Genomic DNA, 21,827 nt, shown 5'->3' with positions numbered 1-21,827 from the left:
ATTTTGGTGACTATTTGGTGACACTCTGTTTCAATTTCAGTCTCAAGGGAGTCAGTGCCATAATCTCTGCACAATTATCTTCATAGGGCTGAGATTCTCCATTCCCAAATGCTTCATTTTCCCCCAACTTGGCAGAAGGTTTATCTACTCCTCCCAGGGCAAATTGCCGCAGATGAATTCATGCTGTAAAAAGGGTCAGCCTGTCTGTTTGTCAAAGCTAACCCCCTCAGGCAGGTTATCCCACACACGCAGATACACTGAAGGCCATTCAGCCACAGAGACATGCCGCCGAGTCTCCTGTGGCCTCTGGCACAAATGTGTTTCCAGCAGGCCAGAGCAAAGCGTGTGGGACCAGAATGCTCAGGCTGGACTTCCAGCCTTTGAGGATCATCTGCCTTCACTAACTGCACCAAACTAATTAAATGAGCTTCAAAATCTATTTAGTTAAATGAATACAATGAGACAATTCCCCAAATCAGTGCAAGTGCGATTGATGCTGAAATTCAGTTAAACTAAATTGATAAAAAGCTTGCTGAAGTCTTTTCTATATACCAACGTTGGACTGGTTTATCTTTTCAGTACAATATCTGATATATTCACCCTTCTTCACTTTTCCCAGTGTGTTACATCATTAAAAAGGTGCTTAAATTGCTCTTCGCATGCTTTATAGAAAGAGAATAGGCAATGCGTACGTAATGCACCTTTGTAATGATACATCTGCATTTGTACAAAGGATTTGTGCCAATGTAATTATGTTAGTTAAAAAAAGCCCACCTTTAACACTTAATAGAACCACTTCCACAGGAACAAAAAATTTATTTACAAGCCTAAAGTGGAACATAAAGTAGAATGCATTGAGAAACATCAACATAAATAAAGGCTTTTTAATGAATGCATTTACCATGCAATTACAGTGGTGCAATTTCTGTGCTTTAACCCAAGCCTCCCACTGATTCTCCAGGTATGACATAGGGTGAGGTACTTGTAAAATAAGGGAAATAAATATCCACTTTTGGTAAGCCTCTGAGAACCTCAAACAGAAAGGACTATGCGAGTGTAAGGCATGATTGTTACTATTTTACTCATCCAGCAGTAAGTTACACAACAAAACATCAAAAGCCCCTTTGAAAATGTACATTTCCCAACAAGCTGTAGGAAGAAGCTTGAATTACTTTTCTCAAAGCAAGTAGCTCACTGTGAAACCAGCTGCTCCGAGTGTGAGTCAGCAGCCTCAGCAGCCTTCCCAGAGTCAAACCCACCAGCACCTTTCTAAATTCACCCTCGTTAAAAATTTTGATGATCCTGGTAGAAGTCCCTCAGGTACTTGCCAAGCAGCGCTGTTGATATAAGGAGGGGAAAAAGAAAAAAAAACACCACACAAGAAAAAGATCTCTTTTCACTGCAGTTACTTTGAAGAGAGGAGGGAAGTCATTTTTCATTATTTCAGTTACTAATCCCAGTAGGTTTGCATCATTATCTGATGAAAATGTCCTTTCTTGTTGTTTAAAGGCGTAGTCAGAGGGACCAGTGTGAAAGCCAACTTTCTAAAGCAGTACCTGTGCTCTTGTGCTGGGAGCAAAGCAATAACCCTACCTCCTGCCTAGCCACCACCACCAGCACATGGCTGCAAGCCTTCCCCTTACCGCTGCCACTGCAATGCCCACTCCCTTTTGGAAGAGTGCTTTCATGACAAAGGAGTGTTTAAAAGTAGTTTTATTCTAAAAAGTCCTGCCCAAATGGCAGAAGGCATCTGTAGTTGCCATGTTTGAGTGATCTCCGACAAATGTGCTTAATTTGCGAGTGCAAATGGAGCCAACATTTGACCAGCAGATGGCTGGAGTTGCCAGCCTGGCTGGGATGCTGAAAGTCAACCCAAGGTAAGGTCTCTGCTAGCTTCAGCCAGGGAAGCCTGCCTACGCACTGTGAGCAAACAGGGTTGTATGACCACCACAGCATAGCTTGTGTAGAGTCGTCACCTCAACAAGGACTGTACATAAAGCATGAGTGGCCATCTGTCCACCTACAGCCAGGTTGGTCAGCTGTGACTCGGCCCTCAGAAAAAAATTGGCATGCCCATGAGTCAAACGCATGGCATCTCAGTCAGCAGCCCTTAACCTTTCCATCTCAGCCATTCCTTCCTTCTATGTAAAAAACACATGGTCTTCAGGCTGAAAATGTGTCCTCGCAGACATTTGTGCAAGCCAGGCTATGTCTGCATGGAAACAGTTGGCTGGAGTTGGGTGCTTGGTTCAGTTCGCAGCACACACAGGAGAATACAATCAAGCTCACTTTACTAAGCATGTTGGTTTGCGAGGCTAATGGAAGCAGCAAGCATTATCCTCGCCTCATCCTCCTGTTTTAATAGATGTGGCTGTGAATACATATGCAAAACATTTCTGTTGAAGAAATTGGTGTCATCCTTATGTAGCTGCAAGGATGCTCTCTGTAGTTATCAGTAAGAGAATCTATGCAAACTTGTAAGGTGCAAATAAGTATTTGTGACAAACAGCGGCTATGAAGAGGTTGCAATGAGGTAAAATTCTTTTAGAGTATTGGAGGACAAAACTTGTTTTCTTTGCTGAAAAGACTTGAAGTTGGATTTCCATTTCCCTGGGAAGAGACAACTAATCCAGTCCTTTGTGCCCATTGAGTGGCGGTTGCTAGATCACTTCAGATGTGGCAGGAATGATGCACAACCTTGAATGCAAAAACTTGCTAGCTGAAATGCAACGTAAGGAGAGAGGAATAGCTTTTCTGGCACTGCGTGGGTGAGCTCACGCTCTATGGGCGATGCAGAGCTGGGGGATGTGTGCTGCCCCATGCCAGCTTTCCTGAGACCATGCTGGGGCACATGAAGTACAGAGAGACATCCTCAGCTTTCCCAGTGGATTTGAGTACGAGGCAAAAAGGCGTTCGGAGATGCAGCCAGCTTAAATTCCACCTTGTCCTTGTGCCTTATATTTCCTGCTGGCTGCCTCTTGGTCTCCAGAGACATCTTGCCAAAGGAAATATTGGGCATAAGGCTATAGCTTAAATTGAGGTTGACTAAATATGGGTCTCAGCATTCATCTGGGAAGTAAGTGGGGAGTAACTAGGGTACTGTAAATTCACTCCCAGACTTGCTGAGCACTCACTCAAGCCCTCAGAAGTTGCTCACCTGACTTTTTATGGCCAATACCTGGAGTACACTAGTAGAAGTAGGAAGCAGTTATTACGAAAGATTGAGTATGCGTGTTGAGAGTACACGTAGGTGAACTCGCCTCAAAGAACCAAATAAATGAATGTAAGAAGATAATATTTCTAAAAGCAATTATAAGGCTGGAATCGTTGCTGTGAAATAAAGTTTTAAATAGGTATTACAGGCAATATAGTCTGTCCCATGGTGCCTTAGAAAAAACATCATAGTCAAAAAGCAGCTCTTCTTGCTCTGGTGTGGTGAGTTGACCCTGGCTGGGTACCAGGTGCCCACCAAAGCTGCTCTATCACTCCCTTCCTCAGCTGGACAGGAGAGAAAATACAACAAAAGGGTCATGGGTTGAGATAAGGGCAGGCAGAGATCATTCACCAATTACTGTCGCAGGCGAAACAGACTCAACTCGGGGAAATTAGTTTAATTTATTGCCAATCAAATCAGAGTAGGGTAATGAGAAATAAAACCAAATCTTAAAACATCTTCCTCCCACTCCTCTCTTCTTCCCAGGCCTAACTTCACTCCCAATTTCTCTACCTTCTCCTCCCCAGCAGCGCAGGGGGATGGGGAATGGGGATTGTGGTCAGTTCATCACATGTTGTTTCTGCCGCTCCTTCCTCCTCAGGGGGAGGACTCCTCACACTCTTCCCCTGCTCCAGCGTGGGGTCCCTCCCACAGGAGACAGTCCTCCATGAACTTCAACGTGGGTCCTTCCCACGGACTGCAGTTCTTCACAAACTGCTCCAGCGTGGGTCCCTTCCACGGGGTGCAGTCCTTCAGGAACAGACTGCTCCAACGTGGGTCCCCTGCAGGGTCACAAGCCCTGCCAGCAAACCTGCTCCAGCGTGGGCTCTTCTGTCTCCATGGGTCCACAGGTCCTTCCAGGAGTCTGCTCCAGCATGGGCTTCCCACAGGGCCACAGCCTCCTTCGGGCATCCTCCTGCTCCGGCATGGGGTCCTCTGTGGGCTGCAGGTGGATATCTGCTCCAGCGTTAACCTCCATGGGCTGCAGGGGGACAGCCTTCCTCACCATGGTCTTCACCATGGGCTGCAGGGGAATCTCTGCTCTGGCGCCTGGAGCACCTCCTCCTCCCCCTCCTTCTTCACTGACCTTGGTGTCTGCGGAGTTGTTCCTCTCACATATTCTCACTCCTCTCTCCAGCTGAAATTGCTGTTGTGCAGTTTTGTTTCGTTTTTTTCTTTTCCCCCTTCTTAAATATGTTATCCCAGAGGTGCTACCACCATCACTGATGGGCTCAGCCTTGGCCAGCAGCAGGTCTGTCTTGGAGCCGGCTGGCATTGGCTCTGTCGGACATGGGGGAAGCTTCTAGCAGCTTCTCACAGAAGCCACCCCTGTAGCCCCCCCCCCCCCACTGCCAAAACCTTGCCACGCAAACCCAATACATCTGGTATTTCAGTTAAGGTAACATTTATGCGATAGTTAATGTCTGGAAACTTCAGGGGGAGGTATGTCTATACCTGCAGTTGGGATAGACTATATCTTCATTAGCAAGCAGTGCAGCCAAGCAGGAAGAGCTATGTAAAGCACGACACATGCCAAGCACCCAAACTCAGCCTTTCTGGGAGCTGGGGATTATTACTCCGTTCTGCCTGTAATGTGGTCCTGCGCATTAGGCACGTGCCAGGAGTGTATTTTCCAGTTTCGTTTCACCTGCAGGGAGTGCCCGGCTGTGCGAGCTCCTCGCAGTGCAATCCAAGGGGAAGGGGTGAAATTCCCATCAGAAGCACTGAAGGGAAGGTGATGGAGGAGAGGTACTTTCTGTCTTACACCAGCTCTAATCCTGTCCCTGACAGCGACTTCCCCGCTTACTTCGGATTTGTCATTTACCTTTCCAGCAGGATGGGACTTGGAGCGTTTCACTCGTTTCCAGTATGGACGGAAAGCAGCTGGGAGGTGCTTAGCGAGTTCACAGGACTCGTGTGCGAACTAAGCAGCTCCAGCGTGCAGTGCTGTAGGAGCTGCAGAAAGAAAAGACAAAGGAAATGATCTCTCTTATTTATCCGTTCCGAAATACAGCTGTAAATTGTGTTATGATTTTGTCGATATACGGTGCTTGCAAAGGTTTCAAATAAATAATTTTATGACCCCAGGGGCCTTATTGATTTTGTAATAATTTCGAAGAGAAGCCACTCAGTTTCCCGTTTGCTGACAAATTCTTTGCTCCCTGAGGAATTCCTATTGAACATATATTAAAGACAGGATAAAATAATTCCAAGGAAATACAGAGAAAGGGCTTTGTGCATGGACTCTGCTCAGCGAATGGGTATTTAACCTCTGACCAGTGACGACAGGTCTCCTTTAGCTCTATTAGATCAACAGCAAGCTACTATAATTAAATAAAAAAACTGTTTAGAGCCTCACCGAACATGTCCTGGGAATTAAAGCATATGGCAGGGATAGGGAAAAAAAGACTTTCCATATGCTAATGACCCTTGATGTCTGAAATAAATTAGAACCATTAGAGTTTATGCTCAATAAAAGAAAGACTTTAAGCACTCCAAAGTTAGTGACTCGAGACCGATTTTGGCTTAGAAATTCAATCTGCCTGCTTATTAATTCTTAGTAAGGCTCTGGAGGAGACAGAGGATGCAAAATCATAATTCTGTGCTGTATCAGAATTTTAAAGTGCCATCAGTTTCTTTTCCTTCTTTTTTTAATTAAACCATTTTTCATGCTTCCCTTTTTTGTTCTCCTCGTTAATTTGATTTTGTTCCCATTTTTGTTTAATTTCTTTCTTTTTAAGGTTTCATTTATCCTATTTCAACTGAACAGAGAACCCAGAATGAATATGGATTTCCTTGTAAGTTTAACGTTTGATTTTATGTTCCTGGGTGCTAATTTGATGCTGTTCCTTGGGTCAAGCTTTACTGTTGTGCCAGCTCTGTGTGACTAGGCAAAGAGGGACCTGTTGAGCAGAGTAAGCAGCATGCTGCTGGCTTGACAGCAGTCACAGTGTTTCGCTGTCAGCAGGTTGACACAAAATGATAACAGCCCTTATGCACGAGGAAAATGGGAGAAGATGCTGCCTCAGAGACACAAACTGGAGAGAATGAACCCTCTTCTCATTAAAATTTCCGTAGCAAACAGAAGAAATGTGGTGGAGGGGTAACTTTTCTTTGAGCTGGAACTTGGAGATCTGCTTCCTGAACTGCTGAGGGAAAAAAATGTGGTGTTTCGAGGCTGGTACATTGAAGGTCTTATAGTTACGAGCTTACAGAGGTTGATCAGTCCCTTTCAACATCTGCCAGCTCTCACCTCTGCCCTGGAGGGGAGCCTGGCTTAAATGGCTTGAAGGCAGGGAGCAAAAAAATAAAAAATAATTCACATGCAAAAATGGGGTACTAAAGAAGTCTGATTTGTGTTTGCACTTTCTTTTTTCATTACGCTATCTCTAAAACTGGGATTCTTCACTGTACAGAAACACATTAAATTTTGGTCATATATTCAGACCTTTTGGAAAAAAATGTCTAGTGGATAATGATGCTAGAGATTAGCCTGGAATTAGTACTGAAGACAGGGTATAAGCAGCTAGTAGAAATATCATAGCCATTTTCTCACAAGACAGCTCTAATAAATCTGGGTTCCTTTTCATAAATTGCCACATTATTTCTTGTGCTTGCTTCGGCTTTTATCCAAATACAGATGTGTTAATGCCAGTGATGAGAATTCAGTGTTTGATTCTCTGCTTTACTAGATTATTTTTTTTAAAGGGAAATGGATGGAAATAAAAATGGCTTCACACATTATAGTTCAAAAAAAGCAAACTCAAAGATACATCCTGATATTCCAGGTATTCCATAGAAAATGGACTTTTTGGGGGGTTTGACCTTTTTTTTGATTAAAAAATAAGGCTTCTGAAGTTTAAAAACCCACATTTTTTTTGTTATATCAGATGAACCACTAAATACCAATATTATGACACTATGTCACTAAGACATACTATTTTATTTCATAGGGTGAATTTACTTCATGAGACTGAGTCTGTAACGTGTGTTATGCTTAGTACTTCACAGCCTGGGTACTAGATAGATGCACAGATAGATAAGGAAAGAGTTAGAACACAAGTTAGAGAGAAATCAAAGATAATTTTCCATCAAAAGGGCATAGACCTGTTATATGGCTTTGGAAATGGATTTTAAATTAACCTATAAAAAAGGTAGTAAATGCAGGAAACGAGAATAATAAGAATGTGTTTTCTTGAAAGTCCCTGTGAGGAGCACATTTCTTCAAGGTTCCTGGCCTCTCTCCCTCTAGCTGCTCCTGACTCAGATGATGTTGCTCTCTACGTTGGGATCGTCATAGCCGTGATCGTGTGCCTGGCTATTTCCGTGGTTGTGGCCCTGTTTGTCTATCGCAAGAACCACCGTGACTTTGAGTCAGATATTATCGACTCCTCGGCGCTAAATGGGGGATTTCAGCCTGTTAACATCAAGGCTGCAAGGCAAGGTTAGTTGTCATTTCACTCCATGTTGACCAATTCAGGGAGATGCTATAATGTTATGGTCTCTTGGGCTGCATGAATGATATTCGCTGGATGCTTGTTGGCACTTCATAAAAGGGAGAAAGATTATATCCATTTGTTTCTGATGGTCAAGTGCTCAAAACCCACGTTGGCGTTTTTCAGATGTGCTCAAGAGCATAAAGCAGAGAAATTTAACTTCTGAAGAGAGTGTGAATGCGAGAGTGAAACACAGAGACATTTATGGAAATACAGGTCCACTCAAATTTAAATCAAAGGCAAAGCTCTGACAGAAACAACGGAGGCAGGATTCATCACAGGAGTGATATTACACTACAGTAATTCTATCACATCTTCCTCCTCTTTGTTTCACTAATAGCCTTTTTTTACTGTGCCCTGTCTCCACAGGCATAAATAGGAGTTTAAGAAGTACTGTACTTTCAATAGACAATGCAGAAGTTGCAGTAGAACATCATTTAATAATGAGCATTTTTATCACTGGTGCATAACAACCTGATTATTTCCAGACTTCATTGGCCAGAAAAACACACTCTAAAGTTAGCGCTGGCTTTTTCAAGACCCATATTTAGGCTGTAGAGTTCCTCTTTTTTCCCCAAAATGTGTGCAAAAAAAATAAATCAAAGTAAGAGTTAAGATGACAAGAGAGTTGTCATGTGAAGAATTAGGAGAAGTGTCACTTCCCTTGCTGGGGATACTTTTAAAACAAATCTCCAAAAAGTGTGATGCAGGTACTAATCCTCTACTGTAGGGAGTCATGGGCACAATGTTCTGTCTTTATTTCAGGAATGCTATTGTTAGGCCAATTAGATAAATTGGTTAATGATTCTCACTTAGCATTTAGGGAGGGGCTATTAGTTAATAAAACTAGATCTCCTGAGTAGGGAAAATATCTTGCCCTGAAGCTAAGCACGTCATACTTGAAATCTGAGTGCAGCCTGGGAAAAAAATCTCAATGAAAAATCCTTAGAGCAGAAACATGCTGTAATTCTGTATGTCAATTAGATTCCATAGCGGCTGGGGCAATACAAGCCCTGGGAGTTTGCTGGAGAGACACATGGAAAAGGAAACCAAGGTCAGACTGCAAGGACTTTGTGTATCTTAACCTTTGATATGAAATGCAAAATGCAGAATGCAAACCTGAATCATTACTTAATCATTAATTGAAGTCATCAGAATAGAGAAGTAATACGGTTCTTCTCATCTCCAACGCAGACCTCCTGGCGGTACCACCAGACCTCACTTCTGCTGCAGCCATGTACAGGGGTCCTGTTTATGCGTTGCATGACGTCTCTGATAAAATCCCAATGACCAATTCTCCAATCCTGGACCCACTGCCCAACCTGAAAATCAAGGTTTACAACACCTCTGGCGCAGTCACTCCCCAGGATGACCTCTCTGACTTCTCCTCCAAGCTGTCCCCACAGATTACACAGTCTCTGCTGGAGAACGAGACCCTGAATATGAAAAACCAGAGCCTTGCTCGTCAAACAGACCCATCGTGCACTGCATTTGGGACCTTCAACTCTTTAGGAGGTCACCTAGTAATTCCCAATTCAGGTAAGTGCTAGCCATGTTGGCTTAAAGGCTCAGTTGTTTTGTGTTTTTAAGTGGAGTTAGCTCCTGGGACTCTGCCTTTTCTCTGTCCGGAACAAACAGGTGGTTTTTTTCTTCCCGTTCAGATCTACCAAGGTACTTCAAGAATTCTTTTTCCAAAATCCTGGCCGTCTTTTTAACAGAATATTGCAAGCGCTCTTAGCCACTTTCTGAGACATGCAAGGCTTCAGAGCTTCCCTGTGTGAAGTGATATTCAGCATCCTTGACCTTTTCCTTTCATGCAGCTTTAGAAAAGGGACTCCAAGTCAGAAAGCCTCAGTCTTGTCATCACACATAAAAAGGACAAATTAATTAAAAAAACAAATCAGTTGTTCCACTTCCAATTCATTGCAGACTGTGTGGTATTGAAGTAGGACAGCAGAATACTAATTTTTGGAAGGCTTGTTTCCTGCACACATTACATACCCAAGGAAAATAAGGCCCAAGAGTCTCTTTCCTATATTTCTCTCCTTGTTATCCATACTGTTGACTTGTTTTACAATGAGGAAAGAGGGGGACCGAGCAGTGAGTGCCTTTTGATGTAATTGCAAAGTGCTGCTCAGTCTTTCTCATACGGTACGAGGCCAGGCTGCCGGGCCCCCATCAAGCCGCGCAGGCACCGGGAGGCAGTTTCAGAGTATCCAGGGATCTCCTGGGCAGCCTTGGGAGAGCTCGGCTCTCACGACCACATTTTTTTAAGAAGAGGGCCATACTGCTGTTTGGTTCCTACATGAAGTGTTGATGTTCAAAGGAAGTTCAGCACCTAGACGTTCTTATGGGTTTGGCGTGCTAATGAAGAGCAACACTAACATCTGAAGTGGAGTTGAATCAAATGCATAAAACACTGGATGTGGGGGATATGCAGGCTGTACAGGAGGATATGCAGGTGGTCAGGAGTCCCCCTGCCCAGTTTCTCTGGAGCTCTGAGTCCAGGTAGGACCACAGTACATGTGAGACCACAACTCCCTGATGAGATAGCTCAAGGTCTCACAGCTTTTCTGCCTTCTTCCTTTACATCTGGTGGTCAGCTCTTGGCCATTTTACAGCACAGTGCCCTGACTGAGGAGATAGCACCTACCCTTGTCTCTTGCTCCTTTGCTGCATCTTATCCTGTTTGTTGATGTTATGGAGAAAGCAAAATGCCTAGGTGGCCTGGGACCTAGGTGGTTTGGTCCTTCCAGGACTCAGCCCCACGCTGCCCAGGAAGCAGCCAAAAGTGGTTGGTGAGCAGTAGCCCTCCTCTCTGAACTGTGGAACAGGGGGCAAAAATAGCTATCAAATGAGTGAAAGCTGAACTACTTAAGGGAATCTGGTGCTGACTGCTGAGCAGTGTTGAAAATTCATGCTGTACAGTCCTGGATTTCACATTTCTCTAAGTAGCAGCTGAAGGCAGATATTAATACTCAGGTTTCTTTATGCCATGGTGGTGCATGTTGTCAGCAAAGTCTGTTAGTCACATTTAATTCACATATGTTAATATCAATTTGTAAAGAAAAATATGGTTATTTATTGCTGTAATCCCTTCAAAATTATTAAAATAAGTTTTGCAAAATATATCAGTCTGTCTACCGCTACCATGTATGCCTTGATGCTGCTTCAAGATGTATGTATAGCCTCCTAGTGATATGATCAAAACCCTTCATTTGCGCTACGCCTGCCCTGTTACAGCTGAGAACGTGCACAGGTGAGGTTGTAACAGGCCTGTAAAGAAACAAATGTCAGAAGGCATTTGTGGAAAATGCTCTCCTAGCTAATCCCTTCCCTTCAAAGCCAGGTATGGGACTGAGCCCCTGTACACCAACACATGGGAGGGCACAAGCATAACCAACCCATGTATGCTGAAGAGGAGAGACAGGGCCATGCAAAGTTTCTATAAAGTCTCTCTTGTGCATATGTAAATATGTAAATAATCTGCCTGTAGGTTTGTCTTCAGTAATAACTGTATTAAAAGCCTTGCCACTGATTCCCAGCTAATCCACATGTGCAAAGACGGCTGGCTGAGACATGTCCAGCAGAGTGAAATAGCTGGTTCGTGTGCCATGTTTGTCGTGCAACGACAGGACCCTCTGTTTTCCGGGCAGTCACTTGCCAACGTTTCTGAAATTGCAGTAATATAAGAACAGTGCTTTGTAATCAAGTGTGCAGCTAATCATCACTGAAAAGAGCACAGAGCGTATTTGCGCACATGACATTTTTCAAAGTTGGATACCCGAATTTTGAGCCACTCTACAGGACTAGGCACATTCAAAATACCAGGAAGGCCAATTTTGTCTCCCTGGTAGTCTAATTAGAAGCTGAGTGCATTAAAAGACAGGATGCCAGTTGCAGAAGCCATCTTTCAGAAAACAACTAGTTCTCGTTGCTTCCTGGGACAGTGCTGCACTGCCTTTCTTTCCTGATTTTAATTAAGAGTTGCCTAGGGAGAGATGTCCCGTTACAGCTGTTGGAAGTTCTAGTCAGAGTTGTTCATTTTTCCATCATTTTACAAGGTAAGCAGCAGTGTAACCATCTGTCTGCTCTTTAAATAAAATAAAGTGGAAGGGAAGAAAATCCTCTTCTCCACTCCCCTATTTCACTGCCGACGCACAAGAGGAATAAGAACAGACCAGCTGATTGCTGGAGATGCCAGGTTTGCAGTAAATACTTTTTCTCCCGAGTTGCTGAGGTCATTTAGAGTCTGCTGGCGAGGTTGGGTTAAAATCTGGCATCACAGGCTTCATCTTCTGTGTCTCTTGTCATTCTTCTTCACAGGCTCACTTGCCTCTTTTTTCTCCGTTTTATCTTTTGTGTCTCTTCTGTCCTGCAGGAGTAAGCTTGCTGATCCCAGCGGGGGCCGTTCCACAAGGGAGAGTCTATGAAATGTATGTGACAGTTCACAGGAAGGAGAACATGAGGTAAAAGACTGCCTTTATTTGCTTGTGCATTAACAGAGGGGGAAAATATAGTAACTAAAGACCTGTGGTAATATGCTTATGCAAAGTCAACTGCATTGAAGCTATTTGCTGACTTGGAGCTAAATGCGAGCAAAGCCAAGGATAAACTTTGCCACAAAACCAGCTCAGACTTTTGCTTTCTTAACCAACAGTTGCATTCTGCAGCAAGCCCTCAAGGTGGGGGGATGCTGAATCATAGCCAAAAGTGAGACAAACACACCAGCGTGAGTTTGATGCGGCAGAGAAGGTGTGAGGTAATCTCTTAATAAAGACCCGTCCTGCAAAGGAGAAGGAAGTGGAGGAGCAAGGTGACAAACCGGCTCAGCAGAGCGACAGGTGCCTGAGCACCTGGCTTAGAAAATCTCCTTTCCTGTTATAATGAAGGTGAATTTTTATTTTACCCTTCATGGGCTTGGCTGGTCCATGCAGTGAAGAAGATGGAGCCAAAGCTTTTGGTGTCCTTCACCCCTCCTTGCTCCAAGGTAGAAGCAAGCAAGTAGTTGTCCTGCTTAGCCCCAGGCACAGCACGCTGAGGGCCACCCAGAGCCAATGCTGGGATAACCCCTGTTGTCCTCACCTGTTATCTGCATGTGTGGCCAATTCATATTCTAGATCTTAATGTCTACTGAGTGATTGGGCAGCCTTGGCATAAAAAAAACAGTTTCTGAACATGCCAAGATACTGTTTGAAGCAGTTTAGGAAAACCTAATGAAGAGAAAGGTGAGATCTTAGTCTGCAGAATGGACTCGTGCACAAAGGCTGAATGGCAAATGTGAATCTAAGCAATCATTACACGGTACTTTGCCTCTTTCCCCTCCTCATAGCTAGATACATTTTTTGGCTCAGCCCCTTAATGGCTTTTATTATGTGCTAAGCCACAGCTGTTTATACACTGCGTGATATTGAACACTATTCTTTAGCTGGGTAGTCTTTCACCCATGCTAAAATAATCTGCTTAAAGAAAAAATAAGTAACCCCTCCACCCATCCTTTTGCATACATTATTCATCGCCTGCTCTTTGAAAATAGCTAATTGCAGCTACAGAAAAAGTGTCTCTGTTCATATCTAGTATTGATTGTATTCCTATTACTTTTGGCTGTGTTTTAAAGACATTTATAAACAGCATTGAAAAGAGACTTTCCCGCAGAAGGAAAAAAAGTTAAAACCAGAGGGCATCCTCTGTTATTCAGCTTGCCTCCAAATCTCCCTTTTTAAAATATCTAATTCTTCAAAAAAATTTATTTCATTCCTAAGAGAAGCTATATGTGCAATTATTTTCTTTCCAGCTAGTCATGGGGGGTATCCCTGCCTCCTTATTCATGCAGCTGTGGACAGCCAATGTCACATGCTGGTCTGATTTATGTTCTTCGAAGGTCATATGCCTCCTCTGCGTGTTTTGTGACAGCTGTTACTCAGCAGTTCACACACGGGATAGAAGGATAGGTTAACCTGTATTGGGAAAAGCATGCTTGGAGCTGTGCTCTGCCAAACTGAGCAAGAGTGCTGAAGTACGCCTGCAGAAGTGAACGGAAAGGTGTGAATCCTGACTTGCAATGAAGACTTTGAGAAGTGATTTCTTTCCTGAGGAGAGGAGAGTAGAGAGCGGGCTGCCTTGGCCATCAGGGTAGCAGGGCTCTTCCCGTCGTGCTGGGAATTGCTTCCTGGGCACGCAGACCCCAGCTGCTTATTTGATTTGTGGCAGCTTTTCAGCCCCCCTTCAGCATGCCAGGCTCTTCATGCTCATGGAAACCAACCACTTCTAGGATGTTTAAAATGGAGCTTGTGTTGTCTAGATCACTCGGAACCAAATAGTCACCTAAAAGGGCTTAAACACTGCAGGACGGTAATGTCCTCCTCTGTTACCTGCTCCCTTTCCCCAGGTGCCCAGGAGCAGAAAGGGGTGGGTGGCACCCAGCACCCAGCTGTAATGGTCTCCTGCTGTAGGGCTGTGTTACCAGACACTTCACTTTCTGTAGCAGAGCTGCAGCTTGGTCAAAGCCTCTTCTTCTGACTGCATGGGCCACAGATGTTGCTTCATATAATTGGAGTCATATGGGTACCACAAGTTAGTGTGCAGCATAATTTTCTAAATCTGCTGCTGCACTTTTACAGCACTCCAGCAGAGAGTGATAGTCCACAGTAAGGACTAGCTGCAGACATTTGCTTTTGTGGCCAAGCGGTAACTGGAGTGTGTTCAATAAACCCTGCGAGACCCTATATTTTTTTCATGTGCACTGTGTAAATGTGTATGGGTTGAAAAGTCCTGCTGTGTGTTGATGTAGTTTGGAAGGGGACGTACAGGAAACTATAAAATGGGTGTTATAATCAGAAATGAAGGCAGGCTCTTTTTCTTGATATACAACCACCACTGAAGCGAGAATGTGGTCCCCGTAGTGCTACCCTAAATAGAACCAGTGCAGCAACAGAGAGGCGTACCATCACAGCTCACGTATCTCCAGCAACTTAAGATTTAGCTCACACTTTGTTTGTAGAAATATGAAACGACTTCTGAACAGTCAAGCCGAAACAGGAAATCTGTTATCCCTCAGAGTCCTGAAAATTCCTCTTTTCTTTTCCTTCCTTTGTTTTCCTAATACATTTCCCCAGGTAGTCTCTGAAACCTGTAGTACAGACATTTGAGAGACTTCATAACCCAGTAATATCACTCTTTGTTTTGCCTTGCAGGTTGGTTAGGAGAGCTTTCGGAGACACTCTATTTATTCCATTTCATATCCATCACAGCATGTGAGAGCAGGAGGGTCACCCTAAAAGCATTATCCTTCTGCAGTGAATCAGCGTTCTGATGGCTTGCAATAAACGCCACTTGGAGGCGGTTGTTTTCTCTAAGTGTGTTAGCGTGCTTGTGGCACAGTGGATTTTCTCTTTCCCTAGACTGATACTCCAGCAGGCTTGTTTTCCTGCTCCTGCACTGCAAGCTCATCCCCCTTCTGCCTGTCATTCAGGGCAGGATGGATGGCAAGCAGCTACTGGGCTCTGATCCCTGGCTGGCGTGAGAGATTCATGTTGACCTTGTGGAACGGCCCATGTGCTTTATGAAGTAGCTACAATGGGGAAATAGATATCTATGTATATGTATGTGTTTGTGTGTTTGTACACATACGTGTGTGTGTGTGTATATAGATATATATAACTGAAAAAATGACAAGCCTATGAGAATATTTTACAACTAACTGCAGGTTTCTGTCTTGAAGCTCATTGGCTTTTTCAATGGTGATCAGACGCTCTCTCCCTTAGCCTGGAGAAATATCACTGACTTTGAGATTTGCAAGGAGGGATGGCTTCTTGAACTATGGTTTCACCTATAAAATAAACACAGTGTTGTGACCAGTACCTGTAAGAGCCTGTTCCCATGAGCATCTGTGAGAGGCTAGATCTTACACGATTAAGGATTAAACAGCATGGGTATAAACCTCCAGCCTTCAGGATTTTCTTGACTGCCTTGGGTTAAAAAACAAATTTAGCTGTGAGCTAAATTAGTGGAGCTGTGTGCTTCCTTTGGAAACATCTGGCACTGGTGAGTGCTAGACGGGGTCTGGGCCTTGATGGACCACTGGTTTGATCTTGTATGGCAGTTCCCGTGTTCCCGTGTGAACCCCTGCTGAGCTTGCACAGCTTTAGGTGGAGCTACTTGTGCATACTCTAATCAGAGGCAAGAACTGCACTAAATATGGCACAGTGAAGGACGCTCCTGTATAATCCATCACACAGGAGATGATGCAAATGAGAGTGGATGTCACCCTGCCCACAAAATGTGACAACCCTGAAGAACGGAGCAAGCAGTGCTCCTGAAGATCTTGATGGAAGACACACGTAAATTGTGCAACTTCCAAATTAGCTACCTTAAAAGAGAGAATAGTCAGGTGAGCCTTGCCAGGATTTGCATCAGTGGCTTCACAGTATATGTATAGACTTTATATTAAAGTCATGCAGCTGATCAGTGAGTTTGATCCAGGCAGCAATGTGCCTTTTTCACCAGTGAAGCTTAGTGTTGTGAAATAAAAGAAATTGAAGTCTTCCACGTCTCGTTTCTCCACCTTCCTTCTGTATTTCAGTTGCATAAACAAAATTACTTTGCAACTCCAGAAGACAATTTCATGAAGTGCCAGTCATCTTAATTGAAAAATTCAAAATAAAAAAGACCAGAGTGTGAGCAAAAGGGGAGGAAAATTTTTCTGATAATTTTCCTTCTAAATATAGACTAGCAGAAGAACCAGGGTCAGTCAAGAATATTAAGTTGGAAACTTAAGAAGGAACACATATTAAAAATAAAGCCCTAGCAATGAAAGGAGAAATAAAATGTCTTCCCTCTGACTTTTGGCTAAGCTGTGTAGAAGGGTTGCCATCTGTTGCTATGAGGTAGCCATTCCTCTCTCCCTGCTCCGTCGTGTGCTTCCTGAGCTACTGTGAGTGCCTGTAACATCTATGCACGATGGCAGGGAGCACAATGTAGGCTCACTGAGGAGCAGAGATTTCTCTAGTTGTGTTCACATCTGCTGTCTGACAGCTACCTTAATGAATATGGTCTGGCTTATTACAGGGAGATGGTTTCAAATGAGTAATCCCATTAAAACCACAAATTTGATTGTGAAGGGACCAGATACAGTGAATAAAAGCTTGTTTGCTTTTAAATAAAAAGTGACTGTTCTTGATAAGCAGTGCGGGATGGGACGACATCTAAAAATATCTGAAGACCTTTGTTACTGTTAGTGCCTTTTAATGTCAATGCTAAACAGGGGATTGAATTTTAGTCTCAGCCAGATCTTTGTAAAACAAAACCATCCCTTTCGCCTGCAGTGAAGTGGCTTCGGAGTCATACTAGCACAGCTGAATGCCCAGTCTCATCTAGTAAGTCGTCCCAAGACTGCTGCAAGCCTAAAGTGAAGCACATGTGGATGGGATTTTTTGGAGTTTGGGTTTGGGGTTCTTTTTTGCATAACAGCCTAAAAGTAGGTTCTGGCCCACAGTTTTGAAGATGTCTGCTCAAAGATTTTTCTGCTTTAGAGGATGTAACTCCCTTGCTTTATATGTTTGTGCTGGATCTCCTGCGATCTATAACACAGAAATCGCAATACTTGATTACAACAGGCACTTGTCTAGGCCAGGATCCTGGCTTTGCTGGTGCTGCATCACCTGCTCCCGGAGAAGGTAGAAAATTGCTCGTAATGAATGACTATACAATAACCTGTCTTCAGGGGAATTTGTTGTTTACTAATCCCATCAATTAGTGTTGGGTTTATGCCTTGAAGCAGAAAGATTAATATCTCTTGTATAATATATCTTGTCTACTGCATCTGTTTCTGTTCTCATTAGCTATAGTAAGGCATAATCCCTTTGTTTTAAAATGGAAATTAGAAACAGTGAGAAATAAGAAAAGATCTGTCAAGAGATCTTTGTTCCTTTTTCCTGTCAGTTGTCATAGGGTACCTCTCTGCTCTGTGTGCCGTTGCGTGGATTAGCCTCATTCCTCTGGGCTTCAGGTGTTTATTTCTGAGATCTCACTGTGGTCCCTAAACAACCTGCTACCTGCAGTCACATTAGAGCTGGATAGGAAAGGGAATATCACCTCAGTGTGCTCTGACATGCCTTGTTCCATACAGCCCCAGAATTCAGATTTGCTTTTTGCCACTGTGTCACATTACAAGTTGACGCCTGCTATGTTGCAGTAGGCTCACCGAGATCTTTTTCACTTTCATTGCTTTTATTTGCTACTAAAGAACTGTGTTTGGAACTTGTTTTGCTGTGGAAGCGTGAGCTGCTATACAATTAATAGGATTTTATTTCCTACCGATATTTTTACCTTCTCTGGATCTTTTGCATTGTTTTCTGGCTCTTGTTGTTACTTGCAATAATTCCTTATTTACTGTTATCTGTAAATTTACTGATTGTGTTACTATTTATATTGCCTTCCACATTGTAAGTAGAAATCCTCGCCTCACAGTAGTCAGGGAGAGGTTTAGCATTGACTTTAACAGAGCTGGGATTTCACCTCTTCAGTGACACTGACCCCTGCTTCACACCACTCGAGAACTTCTCTGCAACAACTCATTAAATCTCAGTTTTTAAAGGCTTAAAGTAGTTAGGTCACTTACAGTCCCCAAATTGGTGGAGAGCTGAGGTGGGTCAGTATCTGCATGAGGTGGGTGGTGGAGGAGGGTCATTGGGACCAGCAGTGTTCCATAACTTTGTCGTGCCGGACTCAGATGCGTGCCTGGTTGGCAACTGGGGACTGCAAAGTCAACCACCCTCGCAGTTGGCCCATTTTTCTGCTCTTCACTCCTCAGTGTGTCCTGTATCATAAACACCCAGGTCAGGAGCATGCGTATCTCATCCGCTGGGCAATAAATCACCTAAGTCTGGTGACAAAGATGCTGTTTACCAACTTGGGGAAAAAACACTAAGCCTTTCTGGTTTTTGCATGGGCTTTGTATGCTTGTATCCGCTTTCTATCTCACTTGCTGACTGTGCGGTCTGGAGCACCTCCCGACTTCGTGTTCTGCATCGTTTTTTATGCTTGTGCTAATCGGATATAAAATGTTGCAGCGCAGAATCATGCCTTCCATCAGAGTCCTAAAATTTAACAGCTAACAAAATTTTGTCACGGAGCAGTGACTAAACTTAATTTTACTTTGAGACAACTTTAGGCTGTATGATTTATCAGTACCATATTATTTTATGACCTTTTGGCTTTTTTTAACTGCATGCATCAGTGCTCAGCTTCTTGTCGGTTTTAACTCATTTTTCACCTAAAAGACACTGTATGATTTTTTTTTTATGGCAATCATGATATATTCCCTCCTATATTCTTTTTGACTGCTGGTTTTGTAATTCAGTCCAAAAAATTATGATAACGTGTATTTTTTATCCTTCCTTCTTCATGGGTCAATAGTCTTTTAGATGAAGTTAGGTTAACCAGATGATTAAGTCTATAGCTTGTCATATCTGTAGCTTTCCAGACAAATATTGTAATTTTGAAAGATCTTCTCATAAGACATTATGTTTTTTTGAAATTTCTTGAAGTAGACTGTCGGAGAGTGTTCAAATACCCATTAATGGTAGATGACCATTAAAAGCCACCACCACACGGTGAGTGTTTTTTAAGCTGCTTGTTGCTTCTTGTGAAAAAATACTGAAGTAAATGAGTCTGAAAAAGAAGCAACATTTTAGTCAAAAAACTGCCCAATGATTTATTCAGTTCAGTCTTGCAAGAGAGTGATCCCTGATCTTCTTAATCTGAATCCAGAGATGCCTACAGCATGCAAAAGGAGCTGGACTAGGTACTCTATCTGCTAGTGTTTAATTTCTTTTGTGTGCTGTTGGTTAGGCTAAAATAACTGGCATAATACATGATAGCCGTCCAGATTGTTATATTTTACACCTTTTTTGAAAGGCGGCTATCGCAGCTGTTTATTTCCAGTCCATGGCTTTTCAGAAACAATTGTTAAGTCATTTAGTAAACTCATCAGTTAATTTCCACAGATGCATATCATCTGGATTTACTGATTTGCATAGATCTAAATATTTCTATGCCGGACCTTTTTTCCTCAAATGTTATAAAAACCTCCCACAACGTTTGTAGCAACGAGACACTTTTCAAAAGTGCCTTTGTCCCACTTTGAAAAAGGATTTCTCAAAAGTTTGTCTTTCATTTTCTGTGGGATTAATGGATTATTCAGGGAGAATTAAGGTGGGCAATATTAGGATATGTCTGCAGATGTAGCCAGAATAGGTACAATAAATTGGATGCCAAAACAGCTTCTGTCCTGATTTAGCCTCCTTGAAAATGTTATCTAAGATTACAGCTGCTTTTTTTGCTCTTTCTTTTGGTAAAGGCAAAGACTTGCAGAAATAAACGGTATTTAATGTTGTCTCAACTAATTCCACTAAGACCAATACAGATGTAAATTGCAGTATTTGTAAATGCAACAAGGGATTGAACCCTTAGCCAGAGCAGAAGATGGGAGGTCCTGTGGGCAGATCTGGAGTTTAAGCGCAGATCACATCAAACACTTTTAATCTCTTGCTTGCTGGTTTCTGGATCATGAATTTGTCCTCTGTATTATTTAGGGAGGCAGTTGATGAGGCACATTCAGCTGTATTTGTCATACACCAGATGTCGGGATAGTTAAAGTCACTCATGCTTCCTCTGATTTTAAGCTCCTCAGCAGTTGGTCTGGGATAGTTTACACATGCACACGCATGCGCGCGCGCACACACACACACACACTTGTTTACAAACTACAGTGTATGCAGTGTATCCTATATATTTATATGATTTCCGATACCACTCATTCCTAGTGACTGGCTGAAAGTGCACTGGACAATACCCATGTTTTTAACTGAACAGCTCTTGTTTATGGCTAGAAATCTCAGGCTTTGCAAGTGTGTTTTGCCCTCTGCACTATTCCTTACCATCCCTTTGCCCTTTCGCCCCCCGCTGCCAGTGACACCTGCTCCCTGCAGGCATATTTGCACAAGCCATTCTAGTAGACCTGAATGCCTTTTAAGTAAAATGGAGTATCAGTGGGTTTGGTGATGGCTCTGAACCCAAACTGCACATCTGAGATGTGCCATATGCCACTCATGAGGTTTCAGACATGCTCATGTTCATTCTCTTCCTTTGTTCAATTTTCTCTGTCCAGACAGTAACTAATTCTCACATGCAGTGCTTACAACAGCCACTGCTTATTTTTGTATGCTGCTAAACAACTCCCAAATGCAGCAGTGACTGCATTTCAATAGCGGGTGAAATGAAGCCTCTGCATGTGGTCTGCAAGGATCCTTCAGAGTTGGGGGTGCTCAGCAAATGTTCTCTATAATTTCATGCCACCTAAACCTGCATTTTGACAAATGAGTGATATTTGGCAAAAAAAAAAAAAAAAAAAATTTTTGGTATTTAGAAAAAACAAACAAACCAAATCCACCCATTCTTTGCTTGCACAATCTTTTTAAGGGAAGGATTTTTTTTTTATTTTTACATACCTGAATGTACCTTTTTGCCTTTTTCAACTCACTCAATATATGCATCTTTCTGTCCCGTTGTCAGGCCACCTGTAGAAGACAGCCAAACCCTGCTGACGCCGGTGGTGAGCTGCGGCCCACCAGGAGCACTGCTAACCCGGCCCGTCATTTTAACCATGCACCACTGCGCAGAACCGAACACGGAGGACTGGCAGATCCAGCTGAAGCACCAGGCTGCCCAGGGGCCGTGGGAGGTGAGGCTCCAGAGCTCCAGCCTCTGTGCTGACAGCGTGCAGGGCTCTCTGCTAATCCTTCAGCTGCCTTTAAAGGATGCCTGTATTTCAGGTTTTCCGTGTGAGATGCATGGCTGCTGACATGCATGATACTCGAGCTTTTGGTTGTGGCAGGATATTGTGCTGAAACCATGGGGAGAGAAGGAAGAGAAAAGGCAAAATAAAAAATAATGGCTGAAAATAATTTCTGACTCGATTCTAGAAATAAGAAAATGTTTTTTATGGAGTAGTTTGAACTCCCCTGGTTTATAGTTTGTTTTCAAGAAAGTGAAAAAAAAAATGCTGCAAATGAACCCCTGCTTCAGCATCAAGACATCAGCCAGCTTAATAAAATTTA

The 21,827-nt window shown here is 43.2% G+C and overlaps 1 protein-coding gene across 2 annotated transcripts in view; it reads left to right on the top strand.

Moving 5' to 3' along the window:
- The window catches only part of UNC5C (unc-5 netrin receptor C), a 263,508-nt gene that overhangs the window by 226,651 nt on the left and 15,030 nt on the right, over positions 1 to 21,827 (top strand). The window contains exons 8-12 of one of the 2 annotated variants that reach the window (XM_087736769.1): positions 5,956 to 6,012; positions 7,467 to 7,658; positions 8,905 to 9,249; positions 12,092 to 12,179; positions 21,283 to 21,451. In XM_087736769.1, the coding sequence (XP_087592895.1) occupies positions 5,956 to 6,012; positions 7,467 to 7,658; positions 8,905 to 9,249; positions 12,092 to 12,179; positions 21,283 to 21,451 (851 nt within the window). The remainder of the gene's footprint in view (positions 1 to 5,955; positions 6,013 to 7,466; positions 7,659 to 8,904; positions 9,250 to 12,091; positions 12,180 to 21,282; positions 21,452 to 21,827) is intronic. The other variant, XM_009474695.2, reaches the window with a different exon arrangement.

The sequence above is a fragment of the Nipponia nippon genome, unplaced genomic scaffold, assembly GCF_047370975.1.
Source record: "Nipponia nippon isolate SJK-2023a ecotype South Korea unplaced genomic scaffold, ASM4737097v1 scaffold_6, whole genome shotgun sequence".
NCBI lineage: Eukaryota > Metazoa > Chordata > Aves > Pelecaniformes > Threskiornithidae > Nipponia > Nipponia nippon.
This window is presented reverse-complemented; position numbering and strand designations above follow the sequence as displayed.